At 38.4% G+C, this 25,502-nt stretch overlaps 3 protein-coding genes and 1 long non-coding RNA gene across 7 annotated transcripts; 2 read left to right on the forward strand and 2 right to left on the reverse strand.

Annotated features, from left to right (window-relative positions):
* Positions 1-13,422: 13,422 nt before the first annotated feature.
* On the reverse strand, positions 13,423-15,680 carry LOC125588692. Its single transcript, XR_007324842.1, has 2 exons — positions 15,360-15,680; positions 13,423-14,944 (listed from the first exon to the last, which is right to left on the reverse strand). It is a non-coding gene; the product is annotated as an uncharacterized LOC125588692 (long non-coding RNA).
* A 215-nt stretch (positions 15,681-15,895) lies between these two features.
* Positions 15,896-18,415, forward strand: LOC106402769 (pseudouridine-5'-phosphate glycosidase). Its single transcript, XM_048760396.1, has 12 exons — positions 15,896-16,132; positions 16,200-16,293; positions 16,388-16,498; positions 16,643-16,725; positions 16,944-17,003; positions 17,082-17,142; positions 17,285-17,391; positions 17,479-17,556; positions 17,634-17,679; positions 17,773-17,893; positions 17,975-18,060; positions 18,171-18,415. Exons 1-12 carry the CDS (start codon positions 16,052-16,054, stop codon positions 18,239-18,241), a joined length of 999 nt encoding a protein of 332 aa, XP_048616353.1. The 5' UTR covers positions 15,896-16,051; the 3' UTR covers positions 18,242-18,415.
* A 107-nt stretch (positions 18,416-18,522) lies between these two features.
* Positions 18,523-20,940, forward strand: LOC106402923 (cytochrome P450 705A22). Its single transcript, XM_048760393.1, has 2 exons — positions 18,523-19,482; positions 19,555-20,940. Exons 1-2 carry the CDS (start codon positions 18,571-18,573, stop codon positions 20,194-20,196), a joined length of 1,554 nt encoding a protein of 517 aa, XP_048616350.1. The 5' UTR covers positions 18,523-18,570; the 3' UTR covers positions 20,197-20,940.
* On the reverse strand, positions 20,772-23,155 carry LOC106406382. Of its 4 annotated transcripts, XM_048760395.1 has the most exons (3): positions 22,534-22,809; positions 22,209-22,308; positions 20,772-22,125 (listed from the first exon to the last, which is right to left on the reverse strand). In XM_048760395.1, exon 3 carries the CDS (start codon positions 22,115-22,117, stop codon positions 20,942-20,944), a length of 1,176 nt encoding a protein of 391 aa, XP_048616352.1. In that variant the 5' UTR covers positions 22,118-22,125; positions 22,209-22,308; positions 22,534-22,809; the 3' UTR covers positions 20,772-20,941. The 4 variants fall into 4 exon arrangements, with proteins under 4 accessions (XP_048616352.1, XP_013702480.2, XP_013702481.2 ...); XM_013847026.3 differs by lacking the exons at positions 22,209-22,308; positions 22,534-22,809 and adding an exon at positions 22,831-23,155; XM_013847027.3 differs by lacking the exon at positions 22,209-22,308.
* Between the last annotated feature and the right edge of the window lie 2,347 nt (positions 23,156-25,502).

The following is a 25,502-nucleotide window of genomic DNA, read 5'->3' on the forward strand; positions in this document are numbered from 1 at the left end:
GACTTAGGATTTTTATTCAGGAAAGTTGGAATTATAATCCTATAGATGCCTAATGAGTTGCATGCATGATAATGTAAAGCTCAACTATTTGATCAACAAGTCTTTCGGCTCTTGCGGGCATTGACTTGTTGTCTATTAACTAGATCTATGATCTCAACTCTCGTTATATTGATCTATAGAAAGTGTCGATCAATTTTTAATGGGCGTATCGATCGATACACCTTTTGCACCGTCGATCGATTATTCAAGTGTGATATCGATCGACGCGCTCTAGTCAAGCTTTATGCGCAGGTTGAATGAATGCTTACTAAGCTCACTAGATAAGCTCTCGCCTTGCTAATAGCAAGAAACATAGCTCTATTAGAATGTTTTCAGGATGTGAATTAAACTATTGCTTTTACCAATCAATCCAAGGGCAGGTTCTAGGTAGCTAATCTAGACACATACATTAATGAACAATCCTAAAGATGATTATCACAACTCAGCAATCTATAGTTGGGGCTAATCCCTCCTAAACTATTTAAACACTAAAAGCTAACAAGAGAACTACTCAGACATGGCTAAGCAATTCATAGCAGCAGTTAAGTATAAAAACTTCATAGAATAATAATATAGATATCAATGGAGTTCCAATCACAAATTATAACTTTGGATCTTCTCTCTTATCTATCAATAAAACAATGAAACACAAAGAAAGCACACTTTGCCTCTAACATGGCGGCGAAGCTTATATAATTAGGGTAAAAACTCATCAGGGGTAATCTTGTAAAATAGTGAAATCTTGGGCTTCAAGTTGACTGTGACCAAACGGGCTTCCGGCGCGCTTCGCTGTCGATCGACACCATGTCTTGTGTATCTATCGATTCTAGCTCTCCAATATCAACCGATAATCGATGTCGATGGTCATCTCGGGTCACTACAAGAAAATAACGGTATTCTGACGGACATTCCGACGGAAAATGAAATCCTCGGAATATCCCGAGGAATTTCCGAGGAAATTCCTAGGAAACACAAAATTTGGTTTCCTTGGAATTTCCTCGGAATATACCGACGGAATTCCGAGGAAATATTAATCCGTCGGAATATTCTTATGGAATACCGAGGAAAAATGTATTCCTCGGAAAAAACCGATGAATTCCGAGGATATATTTGCCGTTAGAGAGCCGTTGGGGGATTTTAAAAATTCCGAGGAAATTCCGACAAACTAGCCGTTGGCGTCGGAATTCCGTCGGAATTTCCTCGGGCTGTCGGTAGGATTTCAACTATAAATACAAGCACCCCTCTTCCTCTTCATTCACTCCATATCTTCATCCTCCCTCTTACTCTCTTTACACACGAATTTGATTCATAAAAAACATGAATTTGATTCATAAAAAACATGTCTTCTTCAAATTATTTTCGTTCTTGGATCGATCGACTTCATTTGGATCCGAACACGAGATTGCTTACGGAAGAATACCAGCGAGGTATAACCGAATTAATGGGGTTAGTTCACCGACAACCGGAAGCAAAAACAGGTATGTTAAGATGTCCTTGCTCTAATTGTAAAAATAGAAAGGTTATTACAGAGTGGGATTTTTGGACTCATCTATATTTGAGTGGGTTTACACGAAGTTACAAAATTTGGTATCATCATGGGGAAACTGATTATGAACATGGTAGTACTAGCGAACCTCAGCCAGCGGTTAGATTAGAAGAACCAATTAGAACGGATGTAGATTATGGTGTAGGTACTGAGCAGATGGTAAATGATCATTTTAGAGGGGAAGATTTACCCAATGCACAAGCTAGGAGATTTTATGATATGTTCCATGCTGGAAAGCAACCATTGTACGAAGGTTGCAGAGATGATCATTCAGCTTTATCATCTGCTACAAGATTGATGGGCATTAAAACAGATTATAATTTGGCTGAAGACTGTGTGGATGCGATTGCTGATTTTGTAAAAGGTATTCTACCCGAATATAATGTAGCTCCTGGTTCATACTACGAGGTTCAGAAACTCGTAGCTGGTCTTGGTTTATCGTATCAGGTAATAGATGTATGCAGCGACAACTGCATGATTTATTGGAGGGCGGATGAATAGCGGGTTACATGCAAATTTTGTGGAAAGCCTCATTATAAAGATACGAGTGGAAGAGTTCCAGTGCCATATAAAAGGATGTGGTATTTGCCTTTGACGGAAAGGTTGCAGAGGTTGTATCTGTCTGAACGCACAGCGCAACCAATGAGATGGCATGCGGAGCACTCAACAGATGGTGAGATCAGACATCCTTCAGATGCAAAAGCGTGGTAGCATTTCCAATCAAAGTATCCCGACTTTGCGTATGAGTGAAGAAATGTCTACCTTGGATTATGTACTGATGGTTTCAGCCCGTTTGGCAAGAGTGGAAGACAATATTCTCTATGGTTTGTCATTCTTACACCATACAACCTACCCCCCAAACTTGTGCTTGTGACGAGAGTTTTTGTTTCTCTCGATTCTCGTTCCCGGACCAGAGCATTCTAAGAGATCACTTGATGTGTTTCTTCAGCCACTAATATATGAGTTGCAACAACTATGGGCTCAAAGTGCTGAAACATACGATGTTTCGTGTAAAGAAAACTTTCAAATGCGGGCAGTACTAATGTGGACAATAAGTGATTTTCCAGCATATGGTATGTTATCTGGATGGACAACGCATGGAAGGCTATCATGTCCATATTGTCAAGATAACACTGATGCTTTACAACTAAAACACGGAATGAAAACGTGTTGGTTTGACTGTCACAGGAGATTCCTACCACTTGATCATCCATATCGTAGGAGTAGGAATTTGTTTACGAAGAACAAGAGGGTGTTTGACAGTCTACCTCCGGAAATTTGTGGGAAAGATTTGAAGATACAACTAAGAGATTTTGGTGCAGAAAGGACGCCAGACGTCGGTGGACATGAGCGTTTTCCGGTAGATGCTGTTGGAGACCTACATAACTTGCACAAAAAAGTATTTTCTGGGATCTGCCATGCTGGAAGGATCATCTGCTAAGGCATAATTTAGATGTCATGCATATTGAGAAGAACTTTATGACAATCTCATGAACACGATCCTTAATGTTCAAGGTAAAACAAAGGATAATTTGAAGTCAAGACATGATTTAGTCGATATATGTGCTCGTTCAGAACTTCATGTTGATGAGAATGGTAGGGCTCCTTTTCCCATATACCGACTTGATGCAGAGGGAAAAGATGCGTTCTTTGATTGGATTTCAAACGATGTGGAATTTCCAGACGTTTACGCATCTAATTTGCGTAACTGTAACGACAGAAAGGAAGGAAAATTTACTGGCTTGAAAAGCCACGATTGCCATGTAATGATGCAGCGCCTCCTTCCGTTTGCCTCCAAGGAACTATTACCACAGAATGTTCATGAAGCAATTGCAGGGATAAGTGGTTTCTTCCGCGATTTATGCACGAGATCAGTGACTCTTGAAGGTATTGAAAATTTGAAGACTAACATAGCCGTGATTCAGTGCAACCTTGAGAAGATATTTCCTCCCCCATTTTTTGATGTTATGGAGTATCTTGTTATTCACCTGGCAAGAGAATTGTAACTTAGTGGTCCTGTGCAGTATAGATGGTTGTATCTGTATGAGCGGTATATGTTCCATTTGAAGAAGATGGTGAAAAATTTAAGTAGGGTGGAAGGTTCTATAGTCGCACAGATGATCAATGAAGAAACTTCAAACTTTGCCGAGTACTACTTTCCAGCAGAAGTTCAGACCAAAAACAGAAGACCTGCTCAGCATGATGATTGAGGCGAACGGGCAACATATCATGTTACGGTTCCAGACATTTTCACAGACGTTGGACGACTTAGCGGAAAACCAAAGGACCGTCGACTTACTGAGCAGGAGCGCAGCAATTTGCAAACATATTTGCTCACCAACTGCGAAGATGTTCTTCAATATGAGAGGTAAATAAATTAGCTTACAAATTTTTATTTTAACAAGTTGAAATTTAAATCTTAATTAATTACATTATTGTCATCATATGTACAGGATTTTCATGGCAGAAAAGCGGTTCAAATATAGATACGCCACAGAGGACGAACTAGAAGAAATGAAGCAGAGAGAATTTTCTGGATGGATGTTTACTTATGTGAGTGCATTAAACAAATTAAAATATCATTTGTCACATATTTATACTAATTCACATTTATTGATATAACATATATATGTGCTATTAATATAGGTGTCTGCTGGTTTGGCCAGAGGTGAAACATTTGACGATTGGATACGCGAGATGGTCGTTGGACCAAAATTTGTTGTGAAGTCATATCCGAGATTTTGTACTCGAGGATATGCATTCACAACTCAGAAGAGGAGACGTTCGAGTACGACTTATGATGCTGGTGTTTGTTCTGCATCAGGAGATGATGTATACTACGGACACATACGTGAGGTTTTGGAAATCAAGTATTTGGACATGGTTGGATTGCGCTGTACTGTTTTCTATTGTGATTGGCACGAGAACACTCTAGATCGAGGTGTGAGAACAGATGCATTTGGTGTTACATCAGTAAATTCGAGGCGAAAGCTGCAATATTATGATCCTTTCATTCTTGCTTCTCAGGCCGATCAGGTAATTAAATGTTAATTATTTAGAATGATTCATCATCATGTGTATTAATTTATAATTTTACTAATAATTTTTTAAATGTTACAGGTTTGTTATATCAAGTACCCCCGGGTAAGGAACAGAGATGATCCATGGGTTACTGTTACAAGACTCAACCCGAGAGGCCGAGTTCAGGGAAGTTCTGAGCTGGAAGACCCACTACAACCAAGCACATCCGACAACTTAAGTACAGCAGAAGATTTAGCTAGAGTTGGCCTTGTAGTCGGAGAGGAAGCCGTCGTTCACGTAGAGGATGAACCAGTGATTGGAGAGTTTGACCAAGATCCAGATTCAGATTCATCTGGTGATGATGACTCGGAAACAGACTAGCATCGACTTTTTTTTTTTAATAGAAATACCGACGGAATTCCGAGGAAGATAAGGGTTTCCTCGGAATTCCCTCGGAATATTCCGAGGAAATAGGGTTTTAAACCGAAAACAACGTTTTACGGTTTGAATAACACTTATATAACCCTTATTAAGTGTCTTAGACTGATTATGAAGTCAAAAATTTGTTCCTTACCCTATAATAAACACTTTTCCGATTGTATGAACGAAATCCCCACAACATAAGAGAAACACTTATACACTTTAATGAACGGTAAAGGGAATACTTTCAATTCGTTTTGAAATTTTGTTATTTCATGGTTTATGATCATCTATACAAAGAATCCTCAATGGTATGCATTACAATTGTATAAGAAATGAAATACGGCAAAAAAAATCGATGTTTTGAAACCCCAAACACTAGTTCCTCGGTATTTCCTCGGAATATTCCGACGGAATTCCGAGGAAGATAAGGGTTTCCTCGGAATTCCCTCGGAATATTCCGAGGAAATTCCGAGGAAAAAAGGTTTTTAAACCGAAAACAACGTTTTGCGGTTTGAATAACACTTATATAACCCTTATTAAGTGTCTTAGACTGATTATGAAGTCAAAAATTTGTTCCTTACCCTATAATAAACACTTTTCCGATTGTATGAACGAAATCCCCACAACATAAGAGAAACACTTACACACTTTAATGAACGGTAAATGGAATACTTACAATTTGTTTTGAAATTTTGTTATTTCATGGTTTATGATCATCTATACAAAGAATTCTCAATGGTATGCATTACAATTGTATAAGAAATAAAATACGGCAAAAAAAATCGATGTTTTGAAACCCCAAACACTAGTTCCTCGGTATTTCCTCGGAATATTCCGACGAATATTTAAGTATCCGTCGGAATTTCCTCAGAATATTTTCATTTAACCGGGCAAATATTTCGCGAAAATTGAAATTGAAATTTCGAGGAAATTCCGACGGAAACTATCCGTCGGACCCTAGGTTTTATAACCACGAGCCGCTTCTTCTTCTCCATTTCTCTCTTCTTCCTCTCCGCCTCCTCTCCCTCCTCTCCGGCGATCTCCCCCTTCTCTCCGACGATATCTCCGGCCATCTCCCCTTTCTCTTACACAAATCATGTAAGGATCCTATCCCACTCTCTTAGGTTCTATTTGTTAGGTTTTTGTGTAGATTTGATAGATTTTTGTTAGGGTGATTGGATATAATTGTGATTTGGTTGTATAATAGGTTTAGAATTGTGATTTGGTTGAATAATTTGTTTTGCTGAATTGATTTAGAATTTTTTTATAAATTTTTTCTTTTTTTTGTATTTATAAAATCGATTTTTGTATATAAATTCGATTTTTGTGTATAAATTCGATTTTTATATTTTACAAAACGATTTTTGTATATAAATTCAATTTTTTGGATTTTACAAAACGTTTTTTGTATATAAATTCGATTTATGGGAGTTTACAAAACATTTTTAATATCTATAAAACTTTTTTTGTGATTAAAAACTATTATTTGGGATTTAAAAAAAAAAAAAAATATATATATATATATATATTATAAATTTATATATTTATTAAACATTTTTAATATTATTAAAACTATTTTTGTAATTATTAAACTATTTTTTATTTATTAAAACTATTTTTTGTTTATTAGAACTATTTTTAAATATTTATTAAACATTTTTAATATCTATAAAACTTTTTTTGTGATTAAAAACTATTATTTGGGATTTTTTTTTTAAAAAAATAATTTATATATTTCTATATTTATTAATTTTTTTTTTTAATTTACAGTTCTCATGATGACCAGACCCGGCCTCGACAACGTCGTGGTCGTGGTGGTAAGGGGAGCCAGTCTCGGGATTCCTGCCATTTTCAGGATTTCCCTTCGCCCCACAGCTCCTACCATATATCTCCCTCTGCTGCACCCGCTCCTGCTCCTCTCGCTCCCGCAGCTGCACCCGCTCCTGCTCCTCTCGCTCCCGCAGCTGCACCCGCTCCTGCTCCTCCGGGTCCTCCGGGCGTGATGAGTGTTGCGGAGTTGGTTTGACAGCCCGGTCGTGACCATCTTCCCTATCTCACTCTGTATCCATATGGACGGGGTCAAACATGGTAATTAAACATATTTTTTTTCATTCAAATTTGATTCATTATTAAGCATTTGTTCTTTTTATTAGGTTCAACCGATCCGGGAACAGGATCAGCGCTTGGATCAACCGTGTGATGTACTCGGCCCTCGACAAGGGACATCCGACTTTCACAGACTTCCCTACCGACAAGCAGCATCTGTGGTTTCGTCAGTTTGCGGTAAGTATTCTAATTTTTTACTTATATTTTTAATTTTTAATATAAATTTTCTACTAATTGTGTTTTTTTTTCAGCAAGAATTCAACTGGAATTCCGATGAGACGCTCTTTATCTATCACCACTTCGTCCATAAAGTTATGGACAACTATGGGAAGCAGATCCACGAGTGGAAGAAGAAGTAGGAAATCAACAAGGTTCGATTTAATTTATTAAACAATTTTTTAATTTATTAAACAAGTTTTTAATTTATTAAACTATTTTTTTTTTTTATTAAAAGGTCCCAAAGTCGATAAACAACACGGTCTGGACGGAGTTGTGTGCGCATTGGGATAGGGAAGAGACGAAAGAAACTTCTTCCACCAACTCCACCAACCGCAGGAGCGACCGTAAAGGGAAGGGCGTCTTCAAGCATAACTTGGGTGCTCAATCTATTGCCTCTCTAGGAGATCGCATGGTAAGTTCAACCGCTTTTTCTTCAATTATTTAAGTTTGGAAATTTTATTTTTTTGTCCATTTCTTCTAATTTCTAATGTTTCTTTAATTTATGTTTTTTTCAAGGCGGAAGAAAATGATGGCGAGCCGGTTGATGATCTCGCCCTAATGAAGAGGGCGTATACCAACAAGAAGACCGGCCAGATTGATGACGGTCTTGTGAGGGAAGTGGTCAGCCTGGTCCAATCTCAGGTGCAAGACGAAGTGTCTCAGCTTCAAACCGAGGATGACGCTTCGACGGCTTCGACCAACTTGTCCCGGTTTCGAATCAACGAAATCGTTGAATCCGTAAGTTCCTTTTTTAAAAGTTCAATTCATTTATTTCTTGATTTAAATTTGTAAATTTGGCTATTTTCTATATCAGTCGGTTCCAAAGAAGAAGGGACATTTGGTCGGTTTGGGTCGTCGCACCCGGTCGGTTCCTCCTTCTTCTGCACCACCGCCATTTGTTGATCCAGAAGTACTTACGGCTCAGTTGAAGGACAAGGATGATCGCATATCTTTGTTGGAGACACAGATGGCGGCTCAACAGGTGGGCTATGAGGCACAGAGGAGGCTGAACCAGCAAATGATGGAGATGATGCAGAGGATGTACCCGAACGTGCCAGACCCGTAGTTTTTTTTTTCAAAAACTCGGAATGTTTTATTTTTATTTGTACAACTTTGAATATTAACTAATATGATTTCAATTTTAATTTTAATTTTATATTTTCGAATTTAAATTTCAAAAATTTTATTTTTAAATTTTTTTTTTTTTTAAATTCCGAGGAAATGAACCCTTGGAATATACCGAGGGACATGTTCCTCGGAATATACCGAGGGACTCATTCCTCGGAATATTCCGAGGGACGGGTCCCTCGGAATATTCCGAGGGACCCGTTCCTCGGAATTTTCCGAGGGACCCGTTCCTCGGAATTTTCCGAGGGCTCCGTTCCTCGGAAATTCCCGATGAAAATTCCGAGGAACATTTCGTCGAAACTTCTGAGGATTGGACCATCGGAAATTCCATCGAAATATCCCGAGGAAGTTCTCCCTCGGTATATTCCGAGGAGCTTTCCGACGAACTGGTGGTCCTCGGAGTTTCCTCAGAAATTTATTTCCTCGGAATTCCGTCGGAAAATTCCGAGGGATTTCCGAGGAAAAATGAATTTCCGAGGACTTGTTTTGTCGGTATGTCGTCGGAATAACGTTATTCCGACGACATACCGACGATTTTTTCCCTCAGTATGTCGTTGTTTTCTTGTAGTGGGTGCTTGCTCCAAATATCTCCAAAATGCTCCAAAATCATCACTTATCTCCAAAACATTCCTGATCTTATAAATATAATAAATAGACTCTATAATAATATAATTATTAGTAAAAACACCTATAAACTATGGATAAAAATGGGTCAAATCCATAGTCTATCAACTCCCCCAGACTTACCCTTTTGCTTGGCCTCAAGCAAAACAAACAGGCAGTCTCTCTGAAAGAGGTTTTAAAAACAGCAGGGACTCACATGATTTAAAACTTAGAATCATCACCTCTACAATATTGCAATCCACATCTAAGAAGTCCTAATCACAAAAGTACATCATACCATATCCTAGCTTAGCAACCAAATTCATCTAGCCAACAACTTAGCATAATCTTGTCTTTCATTTCCCTCTACCAACCTCATTTCTTAGCATAAAATAAAAGTGAAGGCTTTACCTTGGGAGTATCGATCACAGGATTCTAGGATTTTCAAACAAGTATTTGGACCTGCAGGTAAACATTAGTTCATATCCTCTCTCTCTACTAATTTTTTCTCTTGGTCAAAGTGTGCTTATATGCAAGATCATTAACCAAGTTTAGAGAGACTTCCATGAATCAAGCCTTAATGGTGGTTGCCACCAAGTCCTGTTCACTTCTTTTTGACCTATATCCTAGGATTATTTATGAAGCAAGCCTTAATGGTTGTAGCCACATAGTCCTGTTCTAATATTTTACCTATGAAATTATTATAAAGCAAACTTTAATGATTGTAGCCACAAAGTCCTGTTCGAATTTCTTCCTAATAAATCTCTAATATAATAATTTTTTTATATAATCTATATTTCGAAAATAGAGAGAGAAAGAGTGATAAATCTATATACACAATGCTTTACCTTCCAAACTTGTTTGAAGAATCCTATCTCATGTATACCAAGCCCCAAGACAAGCAGTTGTGTCAAGTTTAGTGTTGGAGGTCACCTTTGGTTCCATCAAAACAATCTTAGCAAGAGTGGATAGTTGACAGGTTGATCCACTTTAGTATCTTTAGTACTATCTGCAATTAGTAAGTCTAGAATGGTGCTAAAGAGTGGTTAGATATCTAGCAAAAATCTATAAGTTCATAATCCCCTTCTTGACTCAATAATAACTTAATTTGAAAACATTTTTAATAAGTCTAATAAGTAAATAAATATCAGTAAACCTCCCCCCAGACTTAAACTACATTGTCCCCAGTGTAAATTCAGTCGGAGTTATGGTAAAAATAAGTCATAAGGACTCAATGTAACAAGTAGGAACGATATACCAGACTGGAATAGATGTCGACAGATGTAAGGATGTTGATGTCGGTCGACGCAGGTAAGGCAATGTCGATCGATGTCGACTTGTTCGCATCGGTCGATACAGATGGCAATTGTCGATCGATATTAGCTTCTGAGTGTCGATCGACGTTGATGTTGGCATGTCGATCGATTCGGACATTGTCAGAGTTGGGCGGATGTGGGTGTTTTGTTGCGAACTCCTCGTGAGTTAGAATCTTCACGACATTGCAAGACGTGGTTGACTCCATAGGCGTTGTCGATCGAAGCTCTGGTACTCCTGTCGACCGATTTGAGTTGGTGTATGTCGATCGATGCTCGGTGTCTGGTATCGATCGAAACCAATGTGACCCGCTAAAACTCATCAAACTTTCTACCTCGAAATCGCCTTCTTGCAGCTTCTCTTCCTTCACCACTTGCCAAAAGTCATCCTCAATAATGGCATTCACGTGGTGCTTCATCACATCATCCCCTACTCCTCTTGTTGAATCTTCCTGCCTCCTAAATAGCATCTCCTGTCTGCACAACTTGTATCTCCACCTTCTTCACATGAGAGCTCAAAGTCTCAAACTTTGTGTTCAGATTGGTGTAGACAGAATCAATCTTCCCATTGAAGTCCACGTTCATTCGCTGATGTGCCTCAAGAACCCTATCGAGCATCTCTTCAATCTTGCTCTCTTGAGTAGGCGGCGGTGGCTTCTGGTAGTAGGAACTTCCAAAATTTATGTTGTTTCTGTAGCTGTTGTTATAGGGTTTCTGGTACTGCGAATTTTGGTTGAAGTTACTCCTATTTTCATAGGAGTTTTTGTTTCCACCCTGGTTTCCTTGGAATCCAGCTCCACCAATGTAGTTTACTTCTTCTTCCTCTGGTCTACCCTCTACAGCTTCTGCATCTTCAACAAAGCTAACCTGCTTCTTGAAAAGCTTGTGAACACTGTCCAATTTTGCCTTCACCTCATCCATCTGATCATTTCCAAGGATGGTGGCAGATCTCTTCCTCTCAAAATCAGTGTTCTTGGTGATATTACTAGATGCTAGGTTTTCAATCACCTTGACTGCCTCCTCTGGATTCGTGGTGTTGAAGTTTCCATTGCTGGAAGCATCAAGATCCATCTGGTACTGCACCGTGATGCCTCTGTAGAAAGTACTGAGTAGTTGTACTTCATTGAATCCGTGGTGTGGACAATTTCTCTGGTAGGACTTGAATCTGACCCAAGAGCCTCTGAATGATTCTGCAGGCTCCTGAGTGAATGTAGCAATATTGCTCCTCAAGTCCTCAGCACGCGCCTCATCAAAGAAATTGCATAAGAATGCATTTTTGATGTCGCTCCAGGATTTAAGAGATCCTGGTTGTAACTGCTTGAGCCAATGCAGAGCCTCTCCAGCAAGTGAAATTCTGAAAAGCTTGCATAATAGGTAGTCCTCAGAGACTCCCTCGACCCTAATAGCAGAACTCAGATCCTCGAACCTCTCCAAATGGTCCATAGGATGCTCGTTGGATAGTCCATGGTAGGGTAACAGTCCCACAAGTGTGTAGTACTGCGCTTTCAACTCAAAATCCCTCTCAATGGTGGGAGGAAGGATGGCTGATCTGTTGGGGTAGTAGCGATCTGGACGGTTGTAGTCAGCCAACGTCCTGGGTTGGGCAGCCCCATCTACATGTAAGGTAGTACCTGTAGTAGTAGCATCAGGCTCAGGGATTGCAGCCCCCTGAGCATCTATTCTCTGACCTGCTGCATTACGCAGATGACCCTTCTGGTCATGAAGGTCTCCATTGTTGTCCCGAATAAGTATCAAAGGCGCAACCATGTCTCGCGGTTCAGTATCGATCGATGTCCGAGATGGAATGTCGATCGATTTTGGGTGAAGGGTATCGGTCGACGGAAGGTTTGTGTTGTTGATCGACAGGGGTGAGCGAGAATCGGTCGACAGGACTGGTGTCTGGGTCGACGGTGGTTGAGCGGAATCGAGCGACACGGAAGTGTTGTTGTCGGTCGATAGGGAGCGCGCTTCCTTACGGATCGTGCGTTCTAAACTTGCAGGATCTGGTGAGAATATCAATTGGATTCCTTGTTGCTTCTGGTACTACTGGGCATGTACCTGAAAATCCTAGAAAAATATTCTGTCAGAAAACTTAACAAAAATTAGAAAATAGGCGACCAAAGCTCCCCGGCGACGGCGCCAAATTTGATACCTCTCAAATTACCCTAATGAGTGATTTATACTCTCTCAAATAAGAGGTCGAGTTGTAGTACTTAGGGATCGAATTCACAGGGAGCTAGGGAACCTAAGGATTCTAATATGATTTGTTAATCAAAGATGCTTTAAGAGTTTTAAAAGTAAATTGTAGTTTTATATTGAACAAGTGTTTGTTCTTTTTTTTTTTTTTTTTTTTTTTTTTTTGAAACAGAACAAGTGTTTGTTCAATAGCAGGTTTTTGGGGTTTTGGTGCTTAAAAAGGAAATAGCTAGACTTAGGGTTTTTATTCGGGAAAGTTGGAATTATAATCCTATAGATGCCTAATGAGTTGCATGCATGATAATGTAAAGCTCAACTATTTGATCAACAAGTCTTTCGGCTCTTGCGGGCATTGACATGTTGTCTATTAACTAGATCTATGATCTCAACTCTCGTTATATTGATATATAGAAAGTGTCGATCGATATTCCAATGGGCGTATCGATCGATACACCTTTTGCACCGTCGATCGATTATTCAAGTGTGATATCGATTGACGCGCTCTAGTCAAGCTTTATGTGCAGGTTGAATGAATGCTTACTAAGCTCACTAGATCAGCTCTCGCCTTGCTCATAGCAAGAAATATATCTCTATTAGAATGTTTTCAGGATGAGAATTAAGCTATTGCTTTTATCAATCAATGCAAGGGCAGGTTCTAGGTAGCTAATCTAGACACAGACATTAATGAACAATCCTGAAGATGATTATCACAATTCAGCAATCTATAGTTGAGGCTAATCCCTCCTAACCTATTTAAACCCTAAAATCTAACAAGAGAACTACTCAGACATGGCTAAGCAATTCATAGCAGCAGTTAAGTATAAAAACTTCATAGAATAATAATATAGATATTAATGGAGTTCCAATCACAAATTATAACTTTGGATCTTCTCTCCTATCTATCAATAAAACAATGAAACACAAAGAAATCACACTTTGCCTCTAACATAGCGGCAAAGCTTATATAATTAGGGTAAAAATTCGTCAGGGGCAATCTTGTAAAATAGTGAAATCTTGGGCTTCAAGTTGGCTGTGACCAAACGGGCTTCCTGCACGCTTCACTGTCAATCGACACCATGTCTTGTGTATCGATCGATTCTAGCTCTCCAATATCGACTGATAGTCGATCTCGATGGTCATCTCGGGTGCTTGCTCCAAATATCTCCAAAATGCTCCAAAATCATCACTTATCTCCAAAACATTCATGATCTTATAAATATAATAAATAGACTCTATAATAATATAATTATTAGTAAAAACACCTATAAACTATGGATGAAAATGAGTCAAATCCATAGTCCATCAACTACTTTAAACCTATTTAAAGCACGCTCGTACTTGAAGGCTTTCTCAAGCATCAAGTATGTCGAGTTCCATCTATGTTGAACATCCAATGACAGTGTCTCTGATCTTGGACAATGCACCACTGATAACACTTAAACCATCTTGCACTATAAGGTTTAAGATGTGTGCGCAACATCAGACATGAAAAAACTCTCCTTTACACAACAGATTATCATCTAAATTCAGCCGATCCTTCAAAATTTATTCCATACAGTCGTTAGCTGTAGCATTATCGAGAGTTAAAGTGAACACTTTTTTCTCAATGCCCCACTCCTTCAAACATTCATGAATTTTACTAGCTAAAGCATCACCGGTGTGTGGAGGAAGCAGATTACAGAATGACAAAATCTTGCTGTGCAAAATCCACTTCTAATCAACATAATGTGCCGTCAAAACTATATATCCATCTCCAGAGACTGAAGAAATACGAACAATCAGAAGTCAGACACACCATACTAGGAATATTTACTAACTCCGACTTCAACTTCTGTTTTTCCTTCTCCCAAGTCTTAACTACATCAGCTGCAGCAGTGTTTCTAGTGTAACACTTATAATCTGGATTCAAATAACTAAGATAATCTCTAAGTTCTTCATAACATAAAGGAAAGGAAGATTATGTCTAATAATCACTCGACTAAACTTTTCCCTAGCAACTTTATCATCAAACTTCCTTTCCTTTCTAACATTCAAACTATTTGAGCATTTCTCGGCATGACGTTTCAAATTAGATGTTCCACTAGTTGGCAACCACACATAGTTCTTTGGACACTTTTTTACAATATGCTCCCTCTTGGCCATTCTCATCTTTTTCTATTGTAAAAATAATCTCAAGCAGTTGATCTCTTAGCTCTTTTTGAATGATTAGAACTTACTAGAGCCGATTGTGATGCACTTGTGGATGATTGGCCACCACTGTTTAGAAGATCTTCTTCATTATTCATCATCTTCGTTGATGCCAAATTTGTTGACACCTTGCTGCTACAAGTGTTCCACAAACATGCAAAGGCTAGTGATACCCGTCAACATAAAGAAAGTCTATTAGCACTGTGAAGAGATAGAGTCAAAGAATACTCTTCCAGCCACAAATAAAATAAAGCTTGAAAGTCTACAATTGTTTCTTCATAAACTAGTCAAAATCTGAATTTCAACAAGCATAATTTCAACAAGAACATAATTTGTGATTCCATGAACTTCCAGTAGAGCAAAAAGCATTTTCCAATAAGAATATATCAAACCAGAAACTATATATCAAAGAAACCATCTTAAGCCATGAGAGTCGAAACTCAAATACAATCCATAAAATAGAGACTAATGAGTTTGTCGATAGATTCAAACCCATAAAAATCCACTTCAGTTAATCCCAAATCATCGAAATCAGTGACCCATAAAGCTAAATTGAAGAAAAATATAGTTTGACTCACAAGGAAGATGAGTTGTTGTGTTGTGATCGACAACCCAAAATCAACGACCCAAAAGGTGTGATCGATGTCGTGATCGATGATGAAGGTCTAGCGAGATCGAAAAAAGAGATCAAGTCTCATGAAATAAGAAAAAAGAGAGAGAAAGACGAAAAAAAGAACGTGTGTGAAAAAATTGGTTTGGTCCAACTCAATGTTAATCCAACTCACTAAACCCACTAACCCATAAAAACCATTAATCCATTAAAATCCAAATTATTAACTCATTAGAACCATTGGTTAATTTGGTTTAGATCAATCCATTAATCACGACCTATTTTGACATATATAATATATATTTTGATAACACAAAGAAGAGAATTTTCCCATTGGTTTGCTCTAATATATATATTAAAATATTAAAATTCTCTCAAATTCTCTTAAAATTAAAAATATTTTCTAATAAATATCGTAAAACAAAAATATTATTTTAAACAAATTATTTATTTTATAGATTTTAAATATTTAAGTTAAAATAAAACCCAGAATTTGATCCCATAATATAATTCTGTTAATATACCGCAGTCGTTATCACTATCACTGGTATATGAATATTCTGTTCTGCAGATTTGAGTACAGATCTCAGTGCGTTCGTATATATATTGTTTTTGTCAGTAAAGATAATCTTTTCGTTATTTAGAGAGATTCAGAGAGAAATGGCTTCATATTCTTCGTCCTCTCTTTCTAGAATCTCAACTCTCCAGAATCATATCTCCCCTCTTGAAGCCAACAACAAGGTTTCTCTCTATAATAAAAGGATTATCCATCTTTTTCCTCTGATCTTGATTTGCTTTCTCTTCGCAGCTACGGAGTCTGGTCAAGATATCTCCACAAGTGTCTGAAGCCATAGCCAGTGGACGTGCTGTGGTCGCTCTTGAGTCAACCATTATCTCACATGGTTTGTTTTGTCCAATCCATTGCTATGCTTTTTGTTTGGTTTCTAATTGGATTCTTGGATCTTTGGTCTGATTTTCAACTGTGCATTGTTGTAGGGATGCCTTACCCTCAAAACCTGCAAACAGCAAAAGAGGTGGAGTCAATTGTGAGAGAGAATGGAGCAGTCCCTGCAACAATAGCTATATTAAACGGAGTACCTTGCATAGGTGAGTTCATTTCGGTTGAATCAATAATATCCTGAAAACCCAACTTGGATATAGAAACTCTTCATTAGGTAAAGGAAAAGGATTGATTATAAAGCAGTAGAGACTCTTTCGGTGTTTTCTTTTCCTTATAGATGCTGATTACAGGTCTGAACGAAGAAGAACTAGAACGTCTTGCATCTCTGGGCAAAAGTGTCCAAAAGACTGCAGGCAGGGACATACCACATGTTGTGAGTCACCACTCTATATGTGCCTCTCTACTTATTGCAGAGTATACAATCGACAACATACGACTTGCTTATTCTTAAGCTTAAGTTTGTTTTCATACTCGTCATGAAATCAAATTGCATGAAGCTAGCTTCTTTAACCTACCTTACTCCAAACTAGCTTTTTCTAGACGAACAAGTCAATTGTTCTTCCATATATTACATACATTGTTTTACCTCAGGTGGCGACAAGAGGAGATGGTGCAACTACAGTCTCTGCAACGTTGTTTTTTGCTTCAATGGTAACTCAACTTGTTGATAGATCTTTCATAAGTAACATTGGTGTATCATTTGTATCCAAAGCGTTTTGTTTGTTGTAGGTTGGCATCCAAGTCTTTGTAACCGGCGGGATAGGAGGTGTGCATAGACATGCCAACCATAGTAAGATTCATGTCCATTTTCTACTTTTTAGTTCCAAATTTTCATTTACTTGGTTAGAAACTCTGTTTAGATGATTCTGTTGAGTACTGTCAAAGCCAATATGCACTCCTTATGCGCTGCTATATTGTGTGTTGTGATTCAGCTATGGACATATCATCTGATCTTACTGCACTAGGAAGGACTCCTATAGCTGTGATATCAGCAGGCGTTAAATCAATACTTGATATCCCAAAGACTCTTGAATATTTGGTATATATAAATCCCTTGTCAATGCATTAATTATTAGTCAACATTTAAGAGTTAAGTTTTCACCGGAGCTCTTCATTGATAATGCAGGAAACTCAAGAAGTGTATGTTGCTGCATACAAGAGCGATGAGTTTCCAGCATTTTTCACAGAGAAAAGCGGCTGTAAGGTGCAAAAGTTGTCCATTAGCACTGAACTCAATCACTTAGTTCCTACTTAGATATTTAGTTCTGATGACTTCTGTAGGCACCTTCCCGAGTTGATAGCCCTGAAGACTGTGCTCGAGTAATAGGCAAGAGAGTGGACTGTCTCAGAATTTTATTTTTTTCAGTAACATATGAGCTTTGAGATCTTACCACCTTGAAAAAAACTGCTTTTGACTCAGATGCAAACATGAAGTTAAACCGTAAGGCGGGGATTCTATTCGCTGTTCCAATCCCAAAACAGCATTCAGCTGCCGGAAATCTTATCGAATCAGCAACACAGCGTGCTCTTACAGAAGCAAGGTCATAAGAATACTTTTAAGGGCTTTGCTTTCTTTTTCTTATTTTGTCAAGAGTCTGAAATCTGAGTTTGGTTTTGGCCAGGGAACAAAACGTTACTGGAAATGCCGAAACTCCATTCTTACTCTCACGTGTAAATGAGTTAACTGAAGGCACCTCACTTGCAGCAAGTATCCTTTCTTTATAGGTTCCCTTAGTTCAGAAATTTATTATCTGTATCCAAATCCAAACCCTTTCAGAAACAGCATTGTAGATCTTGAGTTCCTTGACACAGTTTCAGATATTGCGCTTGTGAAAAACAATGCCCTTATCGGTTCTCAAATTGCAGTAGCGCTTTCTCAGCTGGTATGAGCTTCCTTATCAACCTCAGACTCAGGCTCAGGTTCATGATTCAGGACTGGTCAAAGATCTTTTAGATTGGTAGTAATCTAGTGTTTTAATGTTGCTTATGAAATATTGTTTCTTGCCCAAAAAAAAACTCTTTTTTAACAAACTTTCACATGTTATATGAATATTTTTATATCATGGGGAACCTGATCTGTCTCCTTGTGCAACGTTCTCTAAAGAATAAACTATTGTATTATTATTAATATATCACAAAGGTTCTCAAGGAAAGCTCTGATCTAGAGAGTATATCTATTTCTGCCTCATCTGACTCTCTCTGCAGTTTTTTGACAACAATGGCTGTAATCACCGTTGACTTTCAGCTCTGCTTCATCTTCATCTTCCTGTGGCTCCTCACACGCTTCTGCCTCTCTGCTTTCTTCTTCAAAAAACAAAAAGACTATAATCTACCTCCGAGTCCACCATCTCTACCTGTCATTGGTCATCTGCACCATCTCCTCTCTGTTCCAAGTCACAAATCTTTTCAGAAAGTCTCTTCCAAGTATGGTCCTCTCCTTCACCTCCGCGCTTTCAATATCTCAATCGTTCTAGTCTCATCAGGCTCCATGGCCCACGAAGTTTTGAGGACTCACGGCCTGAACTTTGCCACCCGTGACCGTGAGGTTCCTATAATGGAAAAATCGTTATTGTTTGGATCCTTTGGCTTTGTCTCAGCGCCTTATGGAGATTACTGGAAGTTCATGAAGAAACTATTAGTCACAAAGCTTCTCGGGTCTCATTCTCTCGAGCGGACACGGCTCATCCGCGGGGAAGAACTCAAGACATTCCGTGCTATGCTGTTTGACAAGGCGGCAAAGAGTGAGGCTGTTGACGTTGGTGAAGAGATGATGAAGCTGACGAATAACTCCATTTGCAGGATGATAATGGGGAGGAAATGTTCTGAGGAGGATGGTGAAGCAGAGAAAATCAGAAGCTTGGTGACTAAGTCACTTGGTTTGGTGAGGAAGTTCCTTGTAGCTAGCACGGTTGGTCGACTTCTCAAGAAGGTTGGGATCTCGCTGTTTGAAAAGGAGATCATGGAGGTCTCACAGAGGTACGATGAGTTGCTGGAGAAGATTATTAAGGAACATGAAGAGAATCCGAACCAGAAAGAGGACAGAGACATGATGGATGTTCTGTTGGCAGTTTGTGCAGATGACTACGCTGAGTTTAAGATTTTGAGGAACCAGATCAAAGGGCTTTTTGTGGTACTGTCTGAGTTTCTCTGCTTAAGGATCATTCAAAGTGTCTTATCTTAAAGCATTGTTCACTGGTTGTAGGAGCTTTTACTTGGAGGCACTGATACTTCAGCACAAACAACACAGTGGATAATGGCTGAACTGATTAGCCACCCTGAGATTCTTAAAACTTTGAGAGAAGAGATTGAATCTGTTGTTGGGAAAACGAGGTTGGTTCAAGAAACAGATCTCTCAAACCTGCCTTATTTGCAGGCTGTGGTGAAGGAAGGGCTAAGACTACACCCTCATTCGCCGATCTTGGTGAGGACTGCAACGGGAGGATGCAAGATCGGAGAGTTTTACATACCACAGAACACTACTATGATCATAAACTCTTACGCGGTGATGCGAGATCCGGATTCATGGGAGGAACCAGACGAGTTTCAGCCAGAGAGGTTCATGGTTTCTCCTTCAAAGGGGAAAGAAGAGATGAGAGAGCAGTTAGCTTTGAACTACCTTCCTTTTGGGAGCGGAAGAAGAGGATGCCCTGGAACAAACTTGGGTTATATCTTCATTGGAGTAGCCGTTGGAACAATGGTTCAGTGTTTTGACTGGAGTGTTAATGGCAATAATGTGAATATGGAAGAGACTGGAGATATGACCCTGCGCATGGCTCATCCACTTAAATGCACTCTTGTTGCTAGAGTTGACCCTTCAGCCAGCTTTGAGCCAGTTGATGGTTGAGTTTGATATGTACTGTTGAAGTTGCAGACACACAGTATGTATTTCTGGTAATGTTGTTTTTGTACCATTCATAACAGAACTTGTTGTCTTTTATGTCTGAGACATCTGTTAAATAAGGGATGGTGATTGCGAAACTTCAGTTGTAAATGGGAAAAGTTGCAGATAACAAGAAAGGCTAAACGCGTCAAAGGAAGATAGTTGCACATTTTAGATTGTCTACTTTTAAGTTATCATTATACTTTCACTACCTACCTGCTACTTCTGATGATAAAGTTGTGCTTCCAGCTTCAGAAGAAGGCTCTACTGCCATAGAAAACACATGAGCTCTTTTTTTTTTTTTGATAAACTCTATCGGCTGATCGCCTTCTATAGATGTCCAAAGGGAGTTTCATCTTAGTCACTGATTCATTGAACTGGTGCAAGCTTTGGGGTAGCCATTGGAACAATGGTAAAGTGTTCCGACTTGTAGTATCAATGGCGTTAAGGTTAACACAGAAGAGACTTCTCCTTGCACTGTTTATAACAGAACTTGTTGTCTTACTGTCTGAGACATCTGTTAAATAAACTCGTTTAAGTACAGGACAAGGTTGCAAGATTTTAGTACTAAATTAGAAGAAAGTTGCAGATAACAAGAAAAGCTGAAGGCAATAATAGTTTACACATTTTTAGATAAGTCTAACATTCAACTTATTATTACACTTTCATTAGTTGCTGCTACTCCTTAGTGATTGCCTCCAAAGCTTCTTCAAAAGAAGGCTCTACTGCCATAGAAAACACGGGAGTTCGCACTCTTTGGAGTCTGCTGGGAAGAGCTTGAGTTCTCTGATTGTGTTGGGCTATCCATGTCCAAAGGCAGTTTCATCTTAGCAAGTGATTCAGTGAACTGCTGCAAGCTCTTTGTGTACATGTCAACAATATCTTGCTGCACTACCTTTTGCTCTGGTTGTTCAAAGTTCACTGTCACAATCGGTTTCACAACCTCTTCACCATCGCCATTCTCGATGGTATCTGTTGGCTTCTTCTCCCCTTGCTCTGAACCTGAGTTGTTTTCTTCACTTGATAGCTTCTTCTTCACTTCTTGGTCTGAACCTGAGTTGTTGCCTTTGCTTGACAGTACTAAATCATCATCATGAGTACCCGAGGAACCAGAGCTAACTGCAATGGATGGAGAAGAGATTCCGTTTGTGATGTCCTTATTTGTTGGAGGTGCTTCTTCAACAGTGTCAACAACTGCAGACAGGACGCTGTTTACTTCCACAAAATCATCAGAATCAGTACCAGGAGTGGCCAAGTAACTAGACACCATCTGATTGTTCTCACAGACAATCTTCGGATCCAGAAACTCAGACTCATCAACCTCGATAGAAACCAACTCGGTCTCATCCACTCTTTCTTCAGCCGCGGGAACGTGCATCATCACCTCAGGGAACTCTCCAGCGTAGGAGAGAGACAACTCAACAAAACCTGCAGGAGAGTGGAACAAATCGGTTGAAGAAAGAGAGAACTCTTTCTCCAGCTTCCCGTTCTTCACAATCACTTCAGACAGAGGGACAAGAGCAAATCCAAGCAACTGATCCTCGAGATAGTTCCTCACGCGGCTCATCATGTATATCTCACACTTGAGCGAACAATCAACACTCTTCACATGGAACTGCAGAGTATCGTCGAAGACAGGGTTTCTCCCTCCACCGTTGATGATCTTCGTGGACAAGGAGGTCTCGGGATCGCTTGTGAGAGAGAGCTTAGCATACACATCTTGCTTATGGTAGATGCAGATGTTTTGGATGTCCCTAGCTTGGTGAACAAAAACCTCAAGCACACCCATGAAGCTGTCTGAATCAGCTTTCTTTGTGCTGCTTTCATCGTTGCCGTTCAAGTGGATACCGTTGAAGGTTGAGGCCACAGACTGTGGAGACTCCATTACAGAAACTGCAAACAAACAAAAAGACAGCAGCTCAATTGGTTTAAACTCTCTACACAACTAAGCACATACACACAAACTCAAACCCTACCACAAGAAACAAAAACTTGTCTTAACAGAAGTGAAATCAATTACAGAACTTAAAGATGATGTAATTAGAAGCAAAGCTCAAGGAACTCCTCAAACAGAAACTGCAAACAAACAAACAAACAATAAGACAGCAGTTCAACTGGAATTATCCCCATAAAAGTAGGGTCTGAACGCTCAACACAACTAAGTAAATACACACAAACTTAAACTCTAGCACAAAGAAACAGAAACTTGTCTTAACAGAAGCTATTTTAATCAAATCTCTGGCAAATTAAGATTATGTAATTACAAGCAAAGCTCAAGAACTCCTCAAACAAGTTTATTACCTGATCCGAAGCAATAAAAGCTAATAACTTTGATTATGATCAAGAGGGGCTTACTCAACTCACTAACTTACTAATAAAACAAACAATCAAGCAGAGAAGCATCCTTTAAAACACACAACAAAGACAAAAAAGGGCATAGACAGATTCCAAGAAAGCAGTCAACTTTATCGAGGAAACAAACAAACCGCCCACAAACCAAGGGACGAGGACGAATGTTCCAGAATTAAAGGATTAAAGTTAGACAAAGACTAAAACTTTTAATTTCAATAAAGAAGAAGTTAAGGCTCTGTTTATAACCTTTAATCTCTGGGAGGAGAAGAAAAGGGTCAAAAAGAAGAAAGCTTTCCTCTGTTTTCTTTCTTTCTTCTTCTTGAATTTTGCGCTGAGGTTTTATTTTATTTTTCTTTCTTGAGCTTTGAGATAGAGAAGGAGAAGGATGAAGGTGGAATTAGAAAGTGTAAAGAGAGGAACAATAATTGCGTTTATTGCTCTTTTAATATTCATACAAAAGACGAATATGAAGAAGACTTTTCTAGGTAGGCAAGCACGATCCACGGATTGTAGACGCCTCTCCTTTTTTGTGGAGTTTTTTTGTTTGTATTCCAATTTCTACACACCACAACGGCTCTTAAAGCTTCTAGTGAAACTTACCCTTTTATAAAGAAAATATCTTTAAAGTTTGTATCTTTTTTCTTTTCATTTTGGTATTAGCAGGATGTTATGGACCAAGTTAAATAACTTTGGTATGGTCTCTTTACAAGATATTTGTTTGGCCTGGCTCGGTTAAAACATTATTTGTAGCTTAAAAATTAAGATACAGTTCGAATTGGTTCTGCAACCTCCCACATTCCTAGTGTTTGTTGTTGGTAGTGGAAAAACCACTCACTTTTCTACCCTTTTAAGGCTTGGTTATGGCCTGCTACTAGAGCTAAAAGAAGAAACACAAGGTGGAAGTGACTAGAATGAGGAATCTGAATGTTATTCACAAAACTACACACAAAGAAACCAACATGATTGCTTTGGTATGCTTCCTTTGATGTTTGCTCTGTTCGGATGGGTTTCCTTAATAATGGTAAAAGAGTCTCAACCGCAAAAAAAAACAGCAGTCTCTAAATTATTAAGGCCAAATGACTTATATAGCATAAGAAACAAATTATGACAAAATAATTAGTGATTATTTTTTAGGGTTTATTATTTAGGGGAAAATGTTGGGGTTTTTAAACTCTTATAAATTATTCTTAAGCATTTATAGATGATTTAAAAGGATTAATTTAATTTTTTCATCACAAGTTTGAAATATTTATGACAATAGTTCCGTTTAAAGGTAAATTTAAATAATGGTATCAAATTTGTGGTAAAATTGAAATTCTATTTGAACCCTAATCATTTAACTCAAACATAAATACAAATTCAAAAGTTATTTTGAATTTTTAGTGAATGTTACTTCAAGATTTTCTTCTTGTGTGCCAATATTGGAACAAAAAAGGTGTTTAAATGCTATTTTTGGGTTCTCAGTTAGGGCTTTTTGCAAGATTGACTCAAAATTCAAAGTCAAACCTAAAACTAACTCATGCTTTTCTTGAATTTTTCTTTTGTCCTATTCACCCTACAAGTTTATGATATTCACGAAAATGCCATCAAATTTTTTTATTTTTTTTTCCGAAAATGACATTTTTACTCTCTCACCCTCATTATCTTCAAGTAATTACAAGATTGTCATTGTCATCAATACCCCAACCACCATGAACAACCAATTTGAAGCTCTTAATGCACCTAAAATCGATTTACACTCTCTCTTTCTCACTTGTTATGAACTAAAAACAACATCTCCTTCACTTTGCCTACATATTCATCCAAAAAACTCAAGCTTTTGATTCAAATTTTTTTATGGTTTATAGAGCCATTCAAGCATACTATTCTTGGTGGGTTACTTTCGTTTGAGATTCTGGGTGGTTGGAGAAGACTCTGTGTGCTAAGGAAGTCATCTCACTAGTTTAAGGTGTGAAATTGAAATTTTTTCCAGATCTGTTTGTGTAGAAGACTTACCCGTAAGTAGTCTGGCTGTAGAAGACTTACGGGTAAGTCTTCTGGTCAAACGGACGACTTACTTTTAAGTCGTCATCTTTGTTTGTTAAAAAAAAATCTAGAGAATACCCTAGACGACTTACTGATAAGTCGTCTAGGATAAATGGGTTAGTTTTGCATTTGACAGAATTGTGTCAGATATTTGACTTTTCCTGGACGACTTACGAGTAAGTCGTCTCCGGGAAAACAAAAATTTCAATATTTTATTAAATCTGGACGACTTATCTGTAAGTCGTCTCAGGTTACTTTTGCAATTGAAAAATAAAACTTAAATATTTAACTTTTCCCAGACGACTTACGCGGAAGTCGTCAAGTAAGACGACTTACTTGAAAGTCGTCCAGGATAAGCAAAGTCATCCAGATTTATTTCCTAGATTATGGTCAAACCTTGGTTATCTCGGACGACTTTCTTGTACGTCGTCTGCCTGGACGACTTTCAAGTAAGTCGTCTGGGTAAAGTTAAATATATAAGTTTCTTTTTCGAATTGCAAACTAACCTGAGAAGACTTACGAATAAGTCGTCTAGCTTTAATAAAATATTGAAATTTTTGTTTTCCCTGAGACGACTTACTGGTAAGTCGTCCAGGAAAAGTCAAATATCTGATACAATTCGGTCAAATGCAAAACTAACTCATTTATCCTAGACGACTTACTGGTAAGTCATCTAGGTTTTTTTTTTTTTACAAACAAAGCTGGACGACTTACAAGTAAGTCGTCCTATTTAAAATTCAATTGCAAAAATGACCTGTTTGGACGACTTACTGGTATGTCGTCTGCGTCAATGCTTAGTAAACTTTCATTTTCTCTATGTTTACTAATGTGTTTTATTTTGAATTTTTGTAGATGATGCGTCAGTTACATGTAGTGTATGGAGAATGGTTGTT

This window comes from Brassica napus, chromosome C6 (assembly GCF_020379485.1).
Source record: "Brassica napus cultivar Da-Ae chromosome C6, Da-Ae, whole genome shotgun sequence".
Classification (NCBI taxonomy): domain Eukaryota; kingdom Viridiplantae; phylum Streptophyta; class Magnoliopsida; order Brassicales; family Brassicaceae; genus Brassica; species Brassica napus.